The 22,484-nt window shown below is 38.4% G+C and overlaps 2 protein-coding genes across 2 annotated transcripts in view; one reads left to right on the top strand and one right to left on the bottom strand.

Moving 5' to 3' along the window:
• The first annotated feature begins 66 nt into the window (after window positions 1–66).
• galk2 (galactokinase 2) lies at window positions 67–6,392 on the top strand. Its single transcript, XM_042496211.2, has 10 exons — window positions 67–340; window positions 437–525; window positions 799–922; window positions 1,497–1,590; window positions 1,705–1,851; window positions 2,040–2,138; window positions 2,949–3,101; window positions 3,872–4,082; window positions 4,818–5,019; window positions 5,858–6,392. The coding sequence occupies exons 1-10, from the start codon at window positions 291–293 to the stop codon at window positions 6,063–6,065; spliced, it is 1,377 nt and encodes a 458-aa protein (XP_042352145.2). The 5' UTR covers window positions 67–290; the 3' UTR covers window positions 6,066–6,392.
• Window positions 6,393–6,528: 136 nt separating this feature from the next.
• Window positions 6,529–22,484, bottom strand: part of atp8b4 (ATPase phospholipid transporting 8B4) — a 25,576-nt gene continuing 9,620 nt past the window's right edge. Inside the window, exons 4-29 of the mRNA XM_042495816.2 lie at window positions 21,607–21,665; window positions 21,397–21,510; window positions 21,192–21,290; window positions 21,040–21,101; window positions 20,508–20,580; window positions 20,188–20,258; window positions 19,039–19,118; window positions 18,718–18,876; window positions 18,536–18,624; window positions 18,263–18,459; window positions 17,889–18,097; window positions 17,052–17,095; window positions 16,785–16,950; window positions 16,504–16,692; window positions 15,140–15,255; window positions 14,634–14,798; window positions 14,437–14,548; window positions 14,243–14,348; window positions 12,998–13,136; window positions 12,446–12,629; window positions 11,192–11,415; window positions 10,163–10,246; window positions 9,521–9,766; window positions 9,302–9,440; window positions 9,088–9,218; window positions 6,529–8,434 (exon numbers count right to left, since the gene is read on the bottom strand). Of these exons, the coding sequence (XP_042351750.1) occupies window positions 8,117–8,434; window positions 9,088–9,218; window positions 9,302–9,440; window positions 9,521–9,766; window positions 10,163–10,246; window positions 11,192–11,415; window positions 12,446–12,629; window positions 12,998–13,136; window positions 14,243–14,348; window positions 14,437–14,548; window positions 14,634–14,798; window positions 15,140–15,255; window positions 16,504–16,692; window positions 16,785–16,950; window positions 17,052–17,095; window positions 17,889–18,097; window positions 18,263–18,459; window positions 18,536–18,624; window positions 18,718–18,876; window positions 19,039–19,118; window positions 20,188–20,258; window positions 20,508–20,580; window positions 21,040–21,101; window positions 21,192–21,290; window positions 21,397–21,510; window positions 21,607–21,665 (3,575 nt within the window). The 3' untranslated portion in view covers window positions 6,529–8,116. The remainder of the gene's footprint in view (window positions 8,435–9,087; window positions 9,219–9,301; window positions 9,441–9,520; window positions 9,767–10,162; window positions 10,247–11,191; window positions 11,416–12,445; window positions 12,630–12,997; window positions 13,137–14,242; window positions 14,349–14,436; window positions 14,549–14,633; window positions 14,799–15,139; window positions 15,256–16,503; window positions 16,693–16,784; window positions 16,951–17,051; window positions 17,096–17,888; window positions 18,098–18,262; window positions 18,460–18,535; window positions 18,625–18,717; window positions 18,877–19,038; window positions 19,119–20,187; window positions 20,259–20,507; window positions 20,581–21,039; window positions 21,102–21,191; window positions 21,291–21,396; window positions 21,511–21,606; window positions 21,666–22,484) is intronic.

Genomic DNA, 22,484 nt, shown 5'->3' with positions numbered 1-22,484 from the left:
CCTACGTGTTTAACCGCGCTCCCTGTCCTCCAGACACTTCCGTATTGGGTTTTTTCTTTTTGCTGCCGCAGCCTCAACTGTTCCAGAGTCAGCTGCTCTGTTAAAAAACAGGAACCTTACATCTATAAACTGAGCCGAACTCGTGTTTATAGAACTGACCTCAGGTCAGTATTTCTGCATCCGGGATCCTCTTGTGATAGTCAGCTGATCGCAGCTAGGCTCTGCAAACAGCTCTGAGCTCTGCTGTCTGATAACAAGAGGTACTCTCATAGCTGCTTTAAACAGGTGAAATGGCCACAAATCCACCGAAGTTAAAGACTGCGATTACTGGCAATGAAAGGTGAGTAGCAGTAAGATACAGCCTGCTGATTCTCAGTGAGATAGGCGCAAACAAGTGTGATACTCACTTCATTTCTTCATTTGTAATCTTTTACAGGCTTCAAAACTTGAAAAATACTTTTGAAACAAAGTATGGAGAATCTCCTCTCTTCTATGCATGTGCTCCCGGAAGGGTAAATCTAATAGGTAACTTTATTTCATACAGTAGGACTGAGTGGACTCTAGACAGTGGAAGTGGTTTATAGCACATGAGGCTGATGTTGTTGTTTTTGTCTCAGATATTTTGGACTTTCAAGAATAAAGTAGCATTAAACAGATGTTATGTTCTTTAAATATGCTGAGAAAAAGTTTTTTCAGATACCTTTTCACTATTTCCTCAGTCCGCCAAAATTCTTTTACTAAGAGATAAGTGACTTTTGAAAATGATAATCCTTTTCTCCGATTTATCATATTTTACAGGGGAGCATATCGACTACTGTGGCTATTCTGTTCTTCCAATGGCCATTGAACCAAACATCCTCGCAGCTGTCTCAGTGAACAATTCAGGAACAATCACACTGGCCAACACAAATCCTCAGTACAAGTAAGGATTGGACATCCATGATTATTGTTAACACTTATAATGTGAAAGAATTTGTTGGAACAACTTTATTTTATGAGAATATGATAGTTAAGTACATAACACTTTAGAATTGCATTTGATTTGTGTGGAAAACTTAGTTGGAACAAATGAACTTGTGTGGGTAATCAACTTAAACTATGAACTTGTGTTCATTATTATGGTAATTAAGTATTTAATTACCATATTTATTAAAGCTCATTTTAAAGTTCAATCCTCATAAAACAAAAAGTTTTTCAGATTAAATTGTTATGTACTGTTACCATAATTATGAACACGCATTTTAAGTAGATTACTATTAAAAATTAATTTGGTCCAATAAATTTTTCCACATAATTTAAAAGGAATTGTAGAGTGTTATGTACCTATTTACCATAATTATTAACACAGCTGATTACTCATCAAAGTATGTTATTAAAATGTTTTCTGTTTTCACATGATTTGAAATGAATTTTAAGGTGTTGAATACTTGCATTCTGGTTGTGTAAGTTAATTCAGGAGCTTAAAACACATGTAAAGTATCATCATCTGTTTGCAGGGATTTCACTGTGTCGTGTTCAGAGGACATTGCAATAGACAGAGAGAACCCACAATGGCATTATTATTTTCTCTGTGGGGTGAAAGGTATTCAGGTAAGAGTTATATTTTGTTTTACACATTCTTTATCCACGACAAGGGTAGAATTTAGTATGCAATTGATACTTTCTACACATTTTTGGAATTAACTTCCTGCTTTTTCTCTGCAGGAGAAGTTTGAGATCACTTGTTTGGCCGGGATGTCTTGTGTCGTAGATGGAACCATTCCCCCGAGTTCCGGCTTGTCCAGTTCTAGTGCCTTAGTTTGTTGTGCCGGGCTCGTGACAATGGAGGCTAATCAAAAGTCCCTCTCCAAGGTCAAATACTTTGCAATACAAGCATTTCATTTTATAGCACTATATATATTTAACAAGGAAAAAAAACAAGCAAATGTGGCTCCTAACTTGTGATGTGCTTCACTTTCATTCATTCCAGTAGTCTGCATAGGAGAGTATTTGTCATAAATGTGCTAATTAAACATTTTCTCATTGTTGTCTGTGATCAGGTGATGCTGGCTGAGATATGTGCCAGAAGTGAGCGATACATTGGCACAGAAGGAGGCGGCATGGACCAGTCCATCTCATTCCTGGCAGAGAGAGGAACTGTATGTCGCTTTGCATTCAGTACATTAAGTCAAACCAGTGGAAAGAGGTCGATCAGTGTCATTTGATACGGAAGCCCTAAGCGGCCATGCTTTCATACATTTTTTCCTCTGTTTTCCCGAGATAACAAGATAATTCATTTGAGATCTAGAGATAACAATACTGTAATAGTAGGCTATAGGAAAATATTGACCACCGCATCACATGGGCGGGGGGGTGTAGTGGGTTTTTGTGTCCAGTTTTGACAAATTGATTGAGAGGACTAAACTGATTTGCATCGTGAGGTCTCGATCCATCAAGTTAGCTCCACAGACAGCTGTTGTAATGTTAACATTTATGTTGTCACATTTATTCATTCTTTCATTTCAGAAAAATTTTAGCATAGAAAGCATAAAAGCACAAAACAACCGGCTAATCTACATTAGTGTCCAGGGCTTCCATCAGTCAGTATGGCATGACATGTCACATGTGACGGCAATCTCAGGCCTGTTACATTTAATCTGTAATCTCAAGATCGCAACTGAATTATGTTGTGATCTCAGGAAAACACAGTTTTGTTATCTTGAGAAAATGACCACAATATCTTGGGAAAAATGAAAAAAAAAGTATGAATGTATATGGTCGCGCAGGGCTTCCGTATTTTGAACATCCAAACTATTAAATCCCTAAATAAATATCTAAAAGAGTGCAAGAAGAAATGCGTGTTTGAGAGGTGAGAAGTACCCGCCAGATAAGTCGTGATTTAAATAATACTTTGTTTTGACATTTTCTATGTAGTCAACAAGTACCTTTTGTTTTATTACTGTTTTCAGGCAAAGCTGATAGAGTTCCAGCCTCTGCGAGCCACTGATGTCCAGCTCCCAGGTGGAGCAGTGTTTGTGATCTCCAACTGCTGCGTCGAGATGAACAAAGCTGCTTCTTCTCACTTCAACATCCGTGTGGTGGAGTGTCGAATCGCCACAAAGGTTCGGTGATTCTGACTGGTGGCTCTTAGCGAGATTCTCGGGGGTCTGAGGATGATTCAGGGAACAGGAAAAATATTTTATTTTTATGATACAAGTTCATGACTAATTTGCTGTTCTGAAATGTTATCTTAAATATTCTGGTAATTAATCAAATCAAACAAATTGAAAGGTAAAATAATTATTTGCTTGTAACCTTTATTACACTTCATATTGCATGTACATCCTATGATGGACCTTGTGCTTTTTAAATCTTTATACTGGTCAACATAAATATTTTTTCCATAAACATATTAAGAAATCTCCAGTTTCAATTAGCTTTCGTTTTTAGACATTCAATTTTGTTGCAGATGTCCTTAAGAGGAAAGAACCATAATACTGACTGCTACAACAGAGATATAAAGTAGATCTAGAACTTTACCCACATCTGGCATGAATGACAGTTTCTCATGGATTTACTATAATTGTCTAACTGCATTGTTACATTATCGGGGTAATTAGTTAAGTAGTTTATACCTGCTATGTGTCACAACACAGTTAGCTGCCTGAATTTTTTGTGTAATTTTCTGAATATTACAGTTACTATTTATTTGAAGTATTTAAAATGTAGTGAAGCAAGGTACTCAGAAACGGCAGAGTGTGGCGTCTCCTCGCTGACAGTCCTTTTGATAGACCTATAGCAATAATGTGTAAATATCTAATATATAGTTGAAGTGAAGAGAGGCATAAATAACCTTACCTTTCAATGTCTTTGCGGCTGTGTGTGTTTTCAGATGCTGGCCCGGGCACAAGGTCTGGACGCGAGCAGGTTGTTGAAGCTGGTGCAGGTTCAGACGGAGCTAAAGGCCTCCCTGGAGGAGATGCTGGCTCTGGTGGACGAGGTGTTGCATCCTGAGCCGTACAGCCGAGAGGAGATCTGCAAGGCGCTGGGCGTCACTTCGGAGCAGTTTTCCACAGAGCTGCTGAGCGCCAACACTCAGCATGGTGAGAAACAGTTCACAGAAACATCTGTGTATTTCATATCTCAGAACTGTGTCTAACAGTAAGTGGAGTACCCGATCAGTTAAACCTTAATCTCTTACTTGTTTTAAGTCTTTTGCAGTGAGAAGACTTGTTGATTTTCTCTCGTCCATATCGTTTAAATTTAACGTCTTTTGGCTTTTGGATTTCTGGCCAGATTTTTAAAAAATGTTTCTTAGGCTCTTGTGACCTGTGAACGGTACTGTAATTTTGACATTTTAATAGATAAAACACATTTTTAAAAAAACATCAAAAGATTATTTATTCATAAAAAAGGTCGGAAGTTGCAGCCATAATTACTTTGACATAGAATTTGGCAATACATTTTTCAGTAATAATACAGCATACTGATATAAGACTAAATATAATCTGGAATTGTACTTGATGTCAAATTGTTAAACATGTGTTTTCCTGAACTTAATAATAATAAGCCACAGAAATTTCTAACCATATTGATGTGCTGACATAAATGATGAGTAACCAGCCATTACTGATTGTTTCCTTTCACTAAAACTCTCATGTTTAAACATCCCGTGAAGAGAGACAGAGATTACTCTGAAAATATTACATTCTACTGATATTAAGGCATTTGTTCAAAAACTAACTCAGCCCTGTGTGGACATCGTTACAACCAAGTAGGAAGTTTGACAGGAGCTGTTATAGGACCTAACAAAATGTGCCTCATCGCCTTTTTCTCAGTGACGCATTTCAAGCTGCACCAGCGAGCCAAGCATGTGTACGGTGAGGCTGCGCGGGTGCTGCAGTTTAAGAGCGTGTGCGACTCTGCGCCTACCAACTCCATACAGCTGCTGGGAGACCTGATGAACCAGAGCCATGCAAGCTGCAGAGACCTGTATGAGTGCAGCTGCCCTGAACTGGACCAGCTGGTGGACATCTGTCTGTGAGTACACAGCTCACTGCTGTTACAGATTTAGACTCAGGACAGAATAAGATAGCATGAAATATTAGCCAGTTCAGTTTTAGAGACTTGACCAATAAAAAGTGAAAGACAACTGAGTTCAGGCTAAACTGCAAGTCGTGTGGCTGGATTCCACTTAGTTGCTTCAATATACAGTTTTTTGTGTTCATACACAAGAAATCAACATATTAAATCATTGTATACTAACAGGAAATGATGCAATACTTGCACCACTAGACCAAACTGTAGCTATGAATCCCAGTATACACTATGAATGTTGAGAGCCATGTGGAGACAATCCCAGCTCAGACTGTGAATGATAACTATGCTCTGAATGCCGCATACAGATCCTCTCAAACTGCCACTACCAATTTGCAAAATCTTCTCACAAATTAAAACATTTAATTTGAATTTCCTGTGAGCAGCTCATCCATTTCCTTTGTGCACTGCAGAATGGGAGCAGAGTGTACATAAACAGCACACTCGAAAATAAAGATTTTGTTTTCTACATGTCCATCAGCCTGAGCTGTACTTTGTGTTAAGTGCTAATTAGCAAATACATACTAAATTGCTAAACTTCCTGGCAATTAGTATAAGCGTATAGCTTTTAACATTTAGCTCAAAGCTGCACTGAAAAGCAGGTTGTATGAAAATAGGAAACGTGTTCGTAAATGCTGTGTTTATACCTCTCATCCTTATGTGTATATTTAGTGCTGTTTGGTCAGTATAGATCTATAGTATCCTGTGTGCTGTCCACAATGGACACAGGAATATTGTTTTTACTGAAATCCTTACTTTTTCTTGTTTCTCTTGGTTACAGGAAGTCGGGGGCAGTGGGCTCCCGGCTGACAGGAGCAGGTTGGGGTGGCTGTGCCGTCTCCATGGTTCCTGATGAGAAGGTGGAGTCTTTCTTGCAAACAGTAAGCAAGGCCTACTACCTCCCCGATCCACGCAGAGCGGCGATGCAAAAACAGAGTTTATTTGTGTCTAAGCCAGGCGGAGGAGCTGCAATTTTCCTCGAGGACTGAAATACATCATCCATGTCTGTTTATGCAGCAATCATTCAAATACATCGCAGCTCCGTGGGAAAATGATACTTGTTTACACTTGATTCAGAAGCACTTATAAAATGTAAACCTTACTTTAGTGTTGTTGTCTTTTATTTTACCTCTTTACAAATTATCCTGGAATATAAGGGCCAAAAATGTACTACAGCAGGGAATTATTTTTTACTAGCGGGATATGCTTTTTGTTTTTAAATCATGAAGGTTTTTGTGATAAATGGATTTTGTACTCTGTTTCACTGTTCACCTCAGAAAAGAAAAAATGACAAATAAAATAACAATCATGTTTAATTTGTCCTGCTGCATCAAATTCACCCATCCTTTTATATATATTACACATGAACATAATGTAGAAGAGTTAAATAAACAGAATATTATCAGGCTTTACATGTGCATTAGAAGTGGTCATGTGTTTACTCTGGCTTTAACAGTGTGTCGGGTTTGTGTTGTGTTAAATGTGTGAAAAACGCTGGGATATCAGGGGAGAAAAGTCCTGATTAAAGGACCACACGCTGGGCTGGAGCTGCTGTACAGGAGCAATTTCCAATCATTAAAAAGCAGTGATGGTGGAGGCTCAGTGGTCTAAGGCACACTGTACTGAACTAAATGTACCTGCAGCACAAAATCCGTTCAGGGACTGTTATCACATCGTACCTCACCCAGACTATAATTTCCTTCACTTTTTCTGGTTAAATATCGATTTAAAAAATATAACAGAAAAAAACAGAGGAAGTAATTGTTGTTGCTTTGAATACTAGCTTTTAAAAGCTAATCTCCGTTGTTTTATGTTGTATTGATTCTCTTTATGTCAAGGAGAAGCCTAACAACAAAACTGAATCCAAAGTCATATTTGGTTTTTTTTTAAGGATATCAGATTCAAGCCATGCATTCTGGTTTCCAACATTTCTTTGAATAAACATCTGAATTGTTGAGTATAAAATAAGACCAGTTATCGTTAACCGGAACGATACTAGGCACAGCACAGGGAAAACAGAGAGATACTGTATATTGGCAAAATATGGACTCATTTAAATGGATTTGAAGTGGAAATAGACAAATACTTGGTGTAGGGGTTTGGTTTTTTTTTGTATATTTCGATGGCAAAATGCGAAAGCTACAGAATAATGACTTAGTATGTGTTTAAATTGGGTCCCTACAAGCCTCACTTTTACTATGCAATTCTGTCTGCCACCAGGTATGATAATATAAAAAATTGGGATAATGAAGGCTGGATTTACAGCACAAAGCAAGTACTATATGTCAACCATTGTGGAAACAAAACAGCCGTTTGAAAAGATTATTTGTTACCACTTTAAATCAATAATTAAGTTGTGCTTATCATGTTTAATAGCTTTACATCAGTAATTACAGTATTAAAGTACAGTATTAAACACTTGTATTGTAGCACTTTGGATGTAGGTTGAGAGGAAAGTTTCAGTGCATTGGCTTTACAGTCAGAGGTCTGTTACAGTTTGTTGTACTGGTGCTCGAAGTTACCTTTATTTTTGCGTATATCATTTATATATATTTTATTACATATTTGCCTTGTTACCGCTAAAGCTTCCTCTAAATGGACTAAAATGTCCCAAAAGCTCTCCATCAATCAATAAAAGACATAACCACTTACGGATCAAATTGGATTGCTTGATGCAGGTAGACAAATATTTCTTAAATTTTGGCAACTCATGCATAATATTGTCCCAGAATATACCAGCTGTTAAATGAATGCCTTACATTATAAAGATTAAAAAAATCTTAACTGCACATTATGTGTTTTCAACCAGCCGGCATGTTTTTAAATGGTTCCTCTTGATAATCATATTTTAACTGGCTTTTTTAACATTTACCAGCACCCACATGATGCACACTAATGAAAAAAAAAGAGGTACGACTGTGTTTTAAGATTTGAGCATAAATTTACCCAAATGAAAGACATTCATACCTTTTGCTTGGTCTGTGGGATCCATGCATGTGGTATCCTGTGGTATTGTCTATTATCTGTCAGGTCCAGTAGTTCAGTCTGTGTGCTGTTGAGTCTGTTTTGCTCTGCTGCTGCTTTCAGGTGCTCCTGTGCTTTCATCAGAGACGCAGGAGACTTCATTCTTCCTCTTCAACATGTTTTCTATCCAGGTGGAGCTGTGTGGTGTTTTTCCAGGGGAGCGAGCGGACGACACTGCACCCATCCTCATGTTTTTGCCTGAGGTTATCAGCTCTCCGTAGCCCTGTTGGTGGGAGAAGGCGTAAGCAGAGCGGCGGGAGCTCGTCCTGCGTATTCGCCTGAAGTTCTGCTCCTGAGGTCTCTGTTTCTTCCTGGACTGTTGGAGATGACGCACCTGTCAAAATACAATACCTCAATGTAAGAATAGTCCCCTGCAAGTAAAAGTTCTGCATTTAAAGGTATTATCAGCAAAATGTACTTGAAGCATCAAAGTTTTGCATATAAAGTATCACCTCTGACTGACATATTACATTATATCACATCATTAGAAAAATTGTTAATACTGATGCATCAATGTGTCCAGTTGGAGCTACTTAATATAGAGTACAATTAGGTAGTTCAGTCCAGTGGTTCCCAGCCTCGGGGTCAAGCCCCTCCAAAACATCAGAGTATGAATCTGAGGGGCTTTGAGATGATGAATGCTGCAGGAATTGAGGAAAAATAAAGTTCTGCTGCACATATCTGTATTGATTACTTTGATTTTTCTACACAATCTCTCGCACTCAAATAAAGACAAAGCATTTGGTGGTTTTGAAGCAAAATATATTTTATGCTAAGTTACTTTAACAAAGTAAAAGTACAATATTTCCCCCTTCATTGTAGTACTATAGAAATACTAAGTAGCACAAGATGGAAACACTCAAAGGGGGGTACAACTACCTCAACACTGTGCTTGAGCAAATGTTGTTAGTTTCTTTCACCACTGAATTACAGCCATGGGGAAAACATTAATAAAGTTCATTGCTGTAAATGCATCAGTTATTGTACCTTGTCTGTTAGAGTTGGGAAGAGGTGAACTCTCAGGAAGCTGACTGCTAAGCCGGGCACAACACACACCACAGCGGTGAGCAGAATGACCAGCCACACACTCTTCTCCGACAGACAGTTACGCGCCGTGCCTGAGGACACACACTTTTAATCATACTCAGTATTCAAGAATCAATATTATATCTTCACATGGATCCGAATGAACAAAACCTACCTATGAATGGGAAATTACTTGGAAAAATGCCAAATATGCCATTGCTTTGCATTGCAAACAATATGGCAAAGTACACAGTCAGGCTGCCCCAGATGAAGAGGTGATTGACAGCTGTCCAGTAGTGTGTGTCCAGTCCAATCTGCCGGAAAGCATACATGCATCATAAACATTTATTTTTTTCTAATCAACGAGGCTATTTTTGTCTGTTTATACTCTTACCTGAACACTTACAACAATGACAAGGGACGTCGCTATGGTGACAGCAAACGCTTGCTGGTCGGAAAAGTGGGAGCCGTCCTCCTTCACCATGACAGAGAAGGCTCCGTAAGGAATAAAGAAAAGCAGGAATGACGTGCCCATGCCCTGCAGTGTGCACAGGAAGAACTGGCGTTTGTTGAAGAGAAGGTTCTGCTGGCCGGGCTTGTAGAGGCTCGGGTAGCGAAGGCTGTTCTGGTCATTGACATCCTGCAGGAAACAGATATCCTGACTGTTACGTGATATTATTATATTTATTATATGATAGGGGGAAGCATTGAGGGCTTGATGATGGATTTATTGCACATGGTTAATTGAGTGTGATAAATAAACAATATACAAAATCCTATATTGAAATGGGTTAATAAGATTTAGAGTTCTTATAGTCACACACACACACACAGTTAGATATTTAGTTTCCAAGCATGAAACAGTAAAAGAGTCTGCTGTGAAAAGATATTCACCTGTATGACTTGATCTTGAAAAGAAATAACAAAAAGGATATAAGAGTCCAAATGTAGAAATTAAGAGTTTATGTAAAAATAATTAGGTAATTTGACTCTGATAATCAGTGCTTTATTTTCATCACATATTTCACAGTATTACCTGATCAAAAAGTCCCATGGCCAGTACTGGTAAAGATGTATAGACTATATTGAAGAGGGTGATGAACCACTGGTCATACACAGTCTGTGGAGAGAGGACAGTTACATACATGAAGATAGTGTCAGGCGGGTGTAGCCAAAATCAACATGCCATTTAAAAGTAGAGTTGCCCCCACACTGACAAAAAAATAAAACACTTACACAAGGCTCTGAAAATGCGAAAATAATCAGATTATCAATTTATACAAAGGTGATAAGATATTATAATGTGTGACAGAAAGTAAATGTTTTGGTTAAAGGGCCATCATCAGTAAAATCTACAGACCATGTTATTTAAGTGGCATGACAAGAAACATCACCTCACATTTGTTTTACAGCACAGAAGATTTATACAATCAGCACAGTTTCAAGGTGGGCACCCAACATTAGAGTCACCAAAAGTTATGACATTCAATAAAGGCCATAAAAGCGTTCTTGCTGAACACCATGATGCCACAGTGAAGTTGACCTTTTGTATTTACAATGTTGTCACTTTATCATTTTATCCCATTGGACATTTTTGTGAAATTGAACTTCTTGAGTTATGGCCAAAAACATGTTTTTTGAGGTCACAGTGACCTTCAGCCAAGATCTTGGGTCCAAGTTGATATTTGTGCCAAATTTGGTCCTCTTGAGATATAGAAAAAAAAACAGTCCATTGACAGAGTAAAAGTGCCTGAGCAGTGATAAAAAAAAATAAATAAATAAGATGTGAAAAGAATCAACATATTAATTTATTTCATGTGCAAGATGTGTAACAAAAGTGTTACAAAAAGTTGTTTTTTTTAAAGGACCATCGTCAGCAGAATATGTAACTCATGAGACATAAAAAGGCTAACAGATGAGTCGCAACAACCAAAGAGGTAAGAGAAAAAAGGTGTTCCACATGACCTCATCAGTCGCTGTCTGTCAGCAGACTATTTATCTCTGACATGGGATTGTTGACCCACATAATGAGCTTGAAACACACTCAAGTAAAAACTATTCTTACCTGAGCTGAGAAACCACAGAAGAAACCGTACCAGAAGTGAACCAACGTGAAGCCAAAGTTCTTGTAGAAGAAATAGCACAGGAAGTTACACATGCGAAAGTAGGACCAGCGTCCGTGCACCAGCAGGAGCCGCCGCAGGTACTGAAACTGAGCGAAGGAGTAATCGGATGCCAGAACTGCCTGCATCCCCTCCTGACCGCTGATGCCGACACCGATGTGAGCAGCTGAGGAGGAAACACACAGTCACTCCCCTAAGATTAAAGAAATAATAAAACAACATGTTATGTGTATTTATGTAATCTTGGAAATGAAATATTGTAAATGAAAATAATGGAGACCCCAGAAGTGTAGCTGCAGTTTATAACAGAAGTAAAAGGGGATCTTAATAAACAAACAAACATACTGAAATGCAAGGGCATTGCTTTTGTTTCAACACTGGGGGGACACTTAAAATTTGGGGGCTGGGTTCCGCCTCCAGGAAATTTTAGGTGTCAAATGCTTAATTTCCTGCATTCTGGTGAATTTTTATGCCTTGTTAAGCCTTTTCTGCATCAATTTTTGGTGGAAATGTCTTTAATTTTGTGTCTTTAATTTTGCTTTTGGTATGGTGGTATAGTACCTTTGGAACCAAATGTAGCACATACAAACAGGTACCAGGAATTAAATTATATATATTTTTACAGCTGCTGCTAGAAGCTGCAAAACATCATTTCATTTTGAAGTTATAGTTTAGTAATGTATGAAAAACGTGTCACACTATAAACAGTGGTTAAAGCAGCCCAGAGTGTTGATTCTCTACTGACCAATGAACAGACTGCAGCATTTCTAGCTCAACCTTTTAGTACCGATCTGTGTGCTAGGTGCCTCTGGAAGAGGAGTGTCTAAAAATGAGGACGGTTCAAAAGGAACTAAAGGTACCATCCACAACTTTTCACAACTGAAACACAAAAAAATGTGTACCGAACTGAACTGAACCATACTGACTTGCAGATGGAAACGCCCCAAAATGCACATGTTGTAAATACTGAGGGGTATGTCTCCCCTCCATCCACCCAAATCTATACCTGAGCTTAAATGTATAAAAAATGCACATTATACTTAAAATTTCCCTTTGAAGTTGCTGGACAGATATACAGACTGACAAAAAAACTAAATATAGCTACTAAAATGTTATGATGCTGTAAAAATGTTCCTTTATATTGCTTATGTTTAATTAGCTCTGGGACTATGAGTGAGATCATCCCTGAGACTTACTCTTGATCATACTGACATCATTGGCTCCATCTCCGATGGCCAGAGTGACGGCCCTCTTGTGCGTCTTCACCAGCTCCACCACCTGAGCTTTCTGCATCGGAGTGACCCGGCAGCAGATGACTGTTTTACACAAACAGGCCAAATCCAGCAAGATGTGCTCTAGCTGTGGCTCCAGAGCGTGAGCCTGCAGGGAGAACACAAACATCACACCAGTTTAAACCATACTGTTACCCTCCTAAAACGTCAACCCCCTGAAGAGGCAATTTCCACCGAGCTGCTGCTGCATCATGCACGCTGCTCAGGGCACAGCAAGGGGGCTGGAAATGGATGTTAATGAAGACCTGTAATAGAGCCCGGGGCCCTCGGTGGCACAGCAGCTCATTACAGACTCGGCACAGTCAGCAGCAGGTACAGAGACGGCAGACTCAGCAGAGACAACCACCGTTTAACAAAGCTGCAGGCAACGGTACCAAAATAAAAACAAGCAGAGGATAAAATTATCATCCCAACAGAGGAACATGCTATATAAAGCTACACGCTGTAGTAACTTACCAAACTGTGTCCATTGATGACTAAGGCATACTCTGCAATAATGGTTTCTTCAAACACAGAGTCACCAGACACATCTGCCTTCTCAACATCTCCCTCACTGCTGACTCGACTCAGGCCCAGAATGCGCTCTGTAGCACTCCTGAGGAAAGAGGAAAATAGTTAACATACATTTTCAGCATGTTTCTCAAAGTTTTATTGAGCTTATTCTGAATGACACAATTGTCTTAGTCTACTGGATAAGACATGACTTAGGGACTGTACTTTATTTGAATAATTGGGCAGGCTAGGGTGTGACATTGAGTTTTCAATACCATGAACCTCAATATAGTTACAAATATTTCCCTTGAGCCTTCCTGAGTAAATGGGGGAAAAAGAATGATCTTCCCTTCACCACAGTTTGCAGCTGATAAATTGTGTGATTTGTGAGATTTTTTAGAAAACATGCCTTTCAGACCCACTTGCTGTTTTTGAGAATATTTAAAATAGATACTAAATACAATTTTTTAAAGCTGAATGTCCCAAAGCTACATGCGGCTCTTTAGTTCCTCTCCATTGGCTCCCTGTTGCTTTGACAAAAAAAAAATATATGGAAATGAATAACTGATTTTTTTCTATTCTAATTTGGCTTTACTAATGTTATAGACCTAAAATGATTTCTGAATTCTCCAGTTATAAAAATGTGTAACCTAAACACCAAATAAAAAAAATGTTTCAACATTTCATCAACTGAAATGTTATCATAAATCTACAGCCTGGCAGCTTTTCCTTACATTTTGCCAAATGTCAGTAGCAGTTGCTACAGCAGTCTGTTGGCCATGTCAGCAGGAGTCTCCTTAACAGAGCTAACTGTAGATTTCAAATCCATAATAAGTCTTAAATGAAAATAAAGAATTGAATATGGCATGGACACATTTGCTTACTTTCATTGCAAACATTACAGAGTTAAATCACGAAGAAAATCATAAGTAGCCACCTTTTCATTAAACATTAAAGAATGCTTATTTAAACCTACCTATACATAATGCTGATGAGCTCATTAAGACTTAAAAGGGAGTTTCTTGCATTAAAAGGTTCAAATACGTTTTGCGGCTATAGATTGTTTTTCTTTATTGGCCAAAAATTGTTATTTTGGTTGAGTAATTTGTAAAGGTGATTTGTGTGATTTGTAAAGGTTGCCGACCCCTGCTTTAGGATGTGCAGTTATTCTGAGAATATTGGTCTGTCGTGTGAGTGGAGGTGTGTCACCTGAGCTGCTCCTGCACCTCCAGCAGTGTGGGGTCAGAGATAACAAACACCTCATTCATGTCGTCTCGCAGCATGTTGCAGGAGTAGCCGATGTTCATCGCTGTCTCTGAAATGTTTACACAATTTACATCCCAGTAGCTTTAACAGTATCAGAATGTATGGTATAAAAGGTAAATTAAGATGGATTATGCTACCTAGTTTGTCTCCTGTGAGGACCCAGATCTTGATGTCGGCTAGATTTAGACAGGCGATCGTTTCTGGGACTCCTTCCTGAAGTTTGTCCTCGATCGCTGTGGCTCCTAGAAGCTTCAACCAGGACAGCAGACAGTCTGCAGGGACTTACATGAGACTGATTGCTTCAAAGATGTAAACAAAAGGATTTCAATGTTACCTTCAAGCCCTGCTCAATCTCCTCGTAGAGAACAGCCAGCTGATCCTCACGGTTCTCAATTACAGTGCTGGCGAACAGAAGCTTCTTCACCCAAACATCGAAATAATCTTCATCCAGATCTTTGTAGGCCAGAGCTAATGTTCGAAGGCCTTCTCCAGCAAATTCCTGCAGAAAACAACCACATATAACTGCTTTGGCAAATAAAGTTGGATGGACGTTTTACTGAGTATGGTATTTTTTATTAGCATGCCGTTCAATGCCTAATTGTAAATTTTTCAGTTAAGACAAAAACACAATCAATCCAGCTCTGTCTGAGATTTTGATAAAACTTTCAAAACATGACCGTGCACCAACTGCTGCAAGAGTTCAGTATTATATATGCATGCTGATGTATTTAGTACTTTGTCTGGTTTATCGATTTTTATGAAACTATAAACACAGATGCATAGTGCACTTATTTAATAATGTAGTCATTAAGTGGTGTTATCAAATCTAACAACACTTACACTGAGATGTTCTGAGGTAGTGTTCATGAGGTCTTCACTGGAGGGATCCAGGCGCTCAAAGATAATAGTGTCAGCTCCTTTGGAGTAGAGTTTAATTTGGCCCTGTGGGTTTCTCACTATAAAATACAACAACAAAATAAAACATGGGATCACATTACTTTTCTGATCAAATCATATTTGCATACATACAAAAAAAATAAAGACTGCTAACAGAAGCATGTGCACAGAGAGTATCACTTTCATGCTGTTTTTAGAAAAGAGATTTATATTTGACTATTCAGATATTATTAAAAATGTCTAACCTGTTCAGAACCCAAACACAAAAAAATATAACAATGATGGATTTCTTCTTTAAATGCACTCATAATCATTAGCAAATAATAATAATAATAATAATAATAATAATAATAATAATAATAATAATAATAATAATAATAATAATAATACTTTACTTATAAGATACTTCATTATGGGTTCTTTTTCTGTTCATTCCAATGGACGAAGAATCTTAACACAGAACTTACCTAATAGTGAAAATCACAATACATGTTTGATTATTTACTTTTCATGAATAACTAAATCATATCACTGAATAAAGTGATGCTTTAAAACACATTTTTATTTTTGTCATTGTGACTGAAAATATCATTTATTTCTTAAGTATCTCCTGAAAATAGTATGTGGAATACCTCCAGAGATTAGTATTCTGTCAACATAATTAATAAAATACAATAAAAGCTTTTTGTATTATTAGAAAATTAAATTTGAACAGTATTCCCCTATATAAACTGTATTTCTTCCATTCATTTTCCTGCGACATATAGATCCACCGTCCATTCCAAAGGATGGATATTTATTTAAAATTCCTGAACAAAGGCTGCAAATCTGATTTTTTTTTCTGTCGATGATTATTTTTACATGGACAGGTAATATTACATCTCATGTTTACCTTAAACACTGTTTAAGCACAAATTAGGTATTTTAACTATATGAATAATGGACTGAAATGTGCCTTGCACCTCTTCCTTTCCTCATGGTCTGCAATGCTTGCTAATAAAGGTGGCGTGGCTCCACTGCAGTCCACTTTAGATGAGGTGGAACACTGTGATTGGCTGACAGACATCACGTAAAATAACTCTAGGCATTTGAGTGGAGTTGATTGACAGTTATCATAGATCTAGACATCCTAGAAAAGTTATGTCTACTGGAATGAACAGGGGATCTGAACAAGTTAATGGGAAGTCAGTCGAGAAACAAACTTAACGTTGATTTTGATTTAATTTTTAATAATTAATTAAAACATGATGTCATGTTGACAAATTGTTAGCTGAATGGAGCGTTGCTGTTATAAGTGAAGACCTAACCAATGACACTCATTCTCTTGCGCACGTTGTTGAAGTCCAGTATGGCCAGCAGCTGGTAGGTGACAGCTCGTCCCATCTCCCACAGTGTGATGGTCTCAGGGGTTCGAGCCCGGAAGACAAACCCAAAGTTTCGTGCAGCAGTAACCAGGGCTCCCTCATCAGGTGACTGAGCCTGGTACACCAGATTTCCTTCATGTTAACAGAAACATCAATCAGACCCACTTTTACATATTCAGTTAATTCTGTTATTTCTTTTGCTGCTGAATGTGTGCACAGTTTACCTTCACTCTTTTCCTCAGGCATGACGGTGTGACATAATGCCAGCAGTCTGAAGAACTCCTGCGCTGCCGGATCCTCCAGTTTTATAGCTTCAACCAGGCTGCCATCATAAAACTTAAACCTTCTGTCACACAGAGGGTTGAAGGAAAAGTCCACACAGGCTGTTTTCTGAGGGCACGTGGACCATCGTCATTACATACATTACATACATACATTGTTATTGGTATTGTCACTGAGTTAAGAATTTGTACTTATTTAGCTTCACTTACTTCTGTGATTTCCACCTTCTGCTCAAACTCATCATAAGTGTCACCTATGAAAATAAAAAGCAACATATTAAATATCAGATATATGGCAATGTGATAGGTAGTTTTGTACTGAGGGTCAGTATAGGTGTTTTGAAGTTTAAACCTAAACAACTTTTAGAGTGAAATAGTTGATGAACCGCAAGCAGAATTATAGTGAAAAATTGTTTCCCACAATGTTATAATAATAGAATTTCATGGTGTGATTAATAACCATTAAAACAGTAATGTAATGAGTGTGTTTGTTTGTGTTGAGAGCACTTCAGGGTACATTATGGCCATTCATTATTCTTTAGTGTGACACAGTCTTCAAGTGGTATGATGGAGGTGTCTCCTTTATTCCACTGTCTCTTAAAAACTGTTGAGATTGTTTCCTCAGATGAGATTGTTTGGGTGAAGGGCCCCCGCCCACCCCGGGATCAAACCAGGGACTCTCTTTCTGTGAGGCAACAGTGCTAACCACGACACCACCGTGATGCCAATTTTGTAATGTCTGTTGTGGTTTGTAGCATTTATTGTACAATTTTGTTGTTCGTTAAATGTTTTTGTATGTATGTGAAACAGCTAACAAATTTCTGAGTTATTTCTAACAATAAAGTGAAATCAAATCAAATCAATCTAAGAAAATACTGGCAGAGGGCAGGTTCTCTGCAGACACAAACACCACCACACACTGCAAGTAGGTCAAAAGTGATGATATAGAGGGAATACTTTTGTGTGAATATATACATTGTTCTTTTAGTGTAATCTTTTCAAGTGTGCCTTTAAAGTTTTTAAGAGCTTCAAAAAAAAGTTCCATACCGTACGTCTTTCCATTAATGGAGCACTTGCTAAAGACCATGATGTTCTGGGTGAGGGTCCCCGTCTTGTCAGAGAAGATGAACTCAACCTGGCCGAGCTCCTCGTTCAGGGTGGTGGTGCGAGCTTCTGCCGCGGTGTCCGTCTGACTGTAGTACATCTTCTGGTCCCAGTTAATGAAGTAACTGTGACCGAGCCGCAGAACCTCCACACTGAGGGAAGGTTCAATAAAATGTTTTATTGTACGATAGAACTTGATTCAGAGTAAAACACTGATCGTTGAGAAAAAATGGTTAAGAAATCATGATCCTTTTGGAATACATTGAAGTTAACTCAGAACAGCTATGTAGCATTTTGGAAATAAACCTTGTCCTAACCTGACATACAGCGAAATGGGCACAACGGTGTTGAGGATGATGATGTAGGACCAGAATGTGAGGAAGCCAGAGAAGACCGCACTTCTCTGAAACTCATCCCAAGGCAAGAACACCTGGAAGTGTCTGCCAATCCAGCTCTCCCAAACAGTGTTTCCAACGGCCAAAATAACTCCCATACAAAAGAGGAAGGCAAAGATCTGAAATATGGACCATCATTATTACAAAATTGTTTTGGTTTGTTAATGGTGCATGTAAAAGCAACAAACAGCTTACCCACAAAACCAAAGTGTTCATCAGTTTATCGATACTTGTCCTTTTAAATTTAGTCCTTCCGCAGTTCTGCATCAGTTTGGTTTGCAAGCCTGTTGCAAAGATAGAGAACATCAACAATAAGAGGGTTTATGGATAATGGATGTGGAGAATAAAAGCATTAAAATAATAGAAAAAAATCATACCAGCAAAAATGACCATCCCAAAGCACCACTCAGTGTTTCTGAGAACGCAACCCCGCAGCAGCATTTTCTCATTATCCAGAGGATATTTGTTGTTTCTCCAGAATAAAGTTCCTGTAAATTTATCCAGCTTGTTGTTTGGTGGCTCACAAATGACTTTTCCTGAGGAGCAAAGCAAATGCAATCCTACCAACATCAGTCATCACTGCAGGAGAAAATTCATCACACAAGCCAACATGTCAACATACAGAAGGCCTGAGGAATCCAGAAGCATTTTATGTATACAAATGTAGAAATGAACTAGAATTATAAGTTTCATCTCACCATCAAAGTCCATCAGTTTTGTGATATCTCCCAAATCTGAGGTAACGGTCAAAGTCTGACGAACTTTCAGATTCGTCTCTCTGTTTGGGAAGAAATGGCGAAAACAAATTTGTCCCTATGTTGATGTGTAAATGTAGACAATGTTAAGAAAAGTCAAAGGGACAGTAAAGGGACAGTGTGTAGGATTTTGTAGTATCAAGCTGTTAGGAACCAGCTGAGACGTCTCCCTCGAGCCAAGCTGAAAACTCCCAGTTGGGATTCCTTCAATTTTTCATTGATCAGGAGGTTTTTGCCGGCAGCGGAATTATCCACAAAGGTCTCCTCCTCTCCAAAACACACTGACCCAGTGACTTAAATTTGTAAAAAAATAAATAAATAAATAAAATTTTAAAAAACTGAATAAAGCAGTTTCATGTTATAAATTAGTGTGCCTCCAATGCTGTTCGGCACATCACAGAGAGACTGCACCTACTGCATACCTTTTTTTCTCTGATAACTTAGTTTCAGACTTTTAGGACTTTAAACGATGAGCTGAATTACCCAGAGATCTCTACCTTTCCAAAACAAAGTGACCCAGTGATTTAAGCCGGCAAAAAAACAAACAAAAAAAACAACAAACAAAAAAAAAACAAACACTGAATGAATCTGTTTCACATTAAGAAATCAGCATTTTTTCTGACGCTGTTCATTGCAGAAGGGCTGCCTTTTACAGTGGCCCATGTGAAAATGCAAATACCCCCGTCTAGAGCCAGTCTTTGGTTTGTCCATTATGGGCCACTGTTGAAATGTGGTTATGCAACATGGCAAGAACAAGGACCTGCTCCCTATGTAGATAAACGGCTCATTCAAAGGTAACAAAAACATACTGATTCCTATTTTCAGGTGATTTTCAGGAAATGTGATAATACCATTTCAAAAAAAGTGCCGACTTCAAGAACTCACCAACCCTTCAAGACATGGTATTGGAACTTATCACATATGTCATCATATATTATGTCATTACTAACATACCACTGCCCCAAATCCTACACACTGGACCTTTACATTTTTGCAAAAATCAACTACATGAATCACAATTACAGCGTTTCCTTCATCACACAAACAAATGCATTCTTCAGTCGTACTTTACATAACCAGTGCAACACTTACCCATCCAGCTCTGCAGTCTCAATATAGCACAGTCCATAGGGCTCACTACTACAGAGGAGGAGGATGTCTGCCTGTGTGTAAAACCAATATGAAACACAGAGAAGGCAATAAATCAATCTGCCCCGCTGAACCCGAAAGAGTGCCCAGCGGCCCCAAAATCTCCCATAAGAAACTTCTAATTGCTGACATCCACCTCTCTTATATGTAATTATATGTAAACATAAGCGACAGAACTCAACATCATCTCATTAAAGTTGCAACAAGTCGAAAAGGCATCCAGTTTACAGAATATTTCTACACATACAAAGTAGTTTACTTACAGCAACAAACTGATTATTCTCCAGTTTGATGATATCCCCCACTCGAATGTTCATCCATTTCTCATTCTGCAAACTTGGAAATCAGACACAAAAAGACCCATAATTAAAGGAACACTTTAACCAAAAAAATTACCATTTGTATATCCATTACTCACCCTGTATACCTTGAATTTTTGAGAAAAAAAAACGTTGTAAAATGCACACACTCAACCAGGCTTACTGCTCAGAAAAATGCATGTGTTTGGGAAGTTCTGAACACACAAATGAATAAATGAAACTTGGGTTATACCGCAAACATTGTGTGAGAGTTTGCAAACAGATGTTTCAACATAGCTTTGCTTTTTTATGGAGCCATAAAAACACAAATTCAGCGCAACACTGGATGAGAAATTGGTATACATGTGGTGATTTTGTCAGTGAAGTATTCCTTTTAAATCACATAAAGGTCCTTGAGCAGCATTGATCATTTGTGCATGTGATTTGGCCTTTCAACAGTTACACATTTAAAAGAAAACGACAGAGGATTAAGTACCTTCCTCTGATGAGAACCTGAGACTGCCGGTTGTTGACTTGCTGGTCACTCTTATGCCTGAACTGAAATTTAAAGAAAGGGGGTAACAATTTCATTGCAGGAGATGTAGAGGAGCATTTAGAAGATCTATTAGAGTGACTAGTTGCACGTACATAGTCATCTGTGGCGTCCTTCACGGCCGTGATTACCAGCACCAACACCAAAGGCACGATGGTTGTGAACCAGGACAGAGAGGAAATTACTGGAATTAACTTCAGAAAAATAAAGCCACATTAGTTTACTCAGTTTCAAACAATCTCCCCTTAAAAAATGACATTAATGAAAGCATAAATGTTCTCACAAGGTAGTTTCTCCTACCTGCAGTATCAAAAGTACTAAGAAGTAAGCGTTTGCGACCCTCTGCAACTGCTCAAACAGGTTGATGGGCAGGAAGGTGAGGAAGTTGTACTTTGAGGTTTTGATGTGATTGTCCTGATGAAACACACATGCAGAGACAGCACTGGTGAAATAACCACAGCCTACACTTGTACATAAAGCATGCTTAATGTAATTTTGAGGTAAACTTACTGCATAAGAGAACTTGTCATTATAGTCCCGCGCGTTGGCTTTCACATGGCGTTCCTTCTCTACATACAGAACACGTGGTCATTATCAAGAGACAGGTTATAAAAGAACACATCGATAAAAAGAATAGAATTCTTCAGACTGTTGTGTTCAAAGGTACAGTGAGAGTTTTCATTGAGAGAACCGTGTACATGTTTTTGTACTTCTGCAGTATTGTTGAAAGCTTTTCTTTCTTTAATCCACTGAAGCAGAGAGTCGTCTCGTTAAAGGAAGCCACTTTGCCATTTAAGTAAACTGTTGAAGGGTAAAGACAAAGCCCTCAGAGGATCTTAACAGAAACAATGCAGCTTGAATTTTATTTTTCATATGATAGATGGCACGAAGCTCTTTATTTTTTACAGTTGCTTTTATTAATGGTTCAATCACATATAATGAAAATGGCAGAAACATTGGAATTATATTGAGAAACTGAGGCAATCCTTGTATAATATTTAGCCGGTTTGTCAATCCCATCATGACCTACAGTAGTTCTCATATCCACATCCCCTGAAATACACATCCACCTGCAAACAAAGGTCGTCTTTTGTGTTATCTCAGCCACAGCATTCCAGCCTGCCTTGTTATGACCCCTTTTTGGACTTTTTGCCCACCTGTTCAAAGTCATAAATCTACAATGACTGGTTGGCAGGTGTTTTAAAATGAGCTTCAGAGGTGCTGGCTGGCAGATTTTGTTACCTTTCGACAGAGCCAGGATAGCTTTATGTTCCCCTAATTCCAATCTTCATGCAAAGTTAAGCACCTGTATGTCACTTTACATTTAGCGGACAGACATGAGAGCGGTATATCAATCTTTTTGTGTAATCCTTGGCAATAAGAATGCA

Source organism: Plectropomus leopardus, chromosome 7, assembly GCF_026936395.1.
Source record: "Plectropomus leopardus strain MGB_pleo_1.0 chromosome 7, ASM2693639v1, whole genome shotgun sequence".
NCBI classification, from domain to species: Eukaryota; Metazoa; Chordata; class Actinopteri; order Perciformes; family Serranidae; genus Plectropomus; species Plectropomus leopardus.
The sequence above is the reverse complement of the archived record's forward strand: the minus strand, read 5'-3'. Positions and strand labels throughout refer to the sequence as shown.

Coding starts and splice junctions, on each gene's coding strand:
- galk2 (XM_042496211.2), top strand. CDS start 291: ATGGCCACAAATCCACCGAAGTTAAAGACTGCGATTACTGGCAATGAA. Junction 341..436: donor GCGATTACTGGCAATGAAAG/GTGAGTAGCAGT, acceptor AATCTTTTACAG/GCTTCAAAACTTGAAAAATA. Junction 5,020..5,857: donor CAGCTGGTGGACATCTGTCT/GTGAGTACACAG, acceptor TCTTGGTTACAG/GAAGTCGGGGGCAGTGGGCT.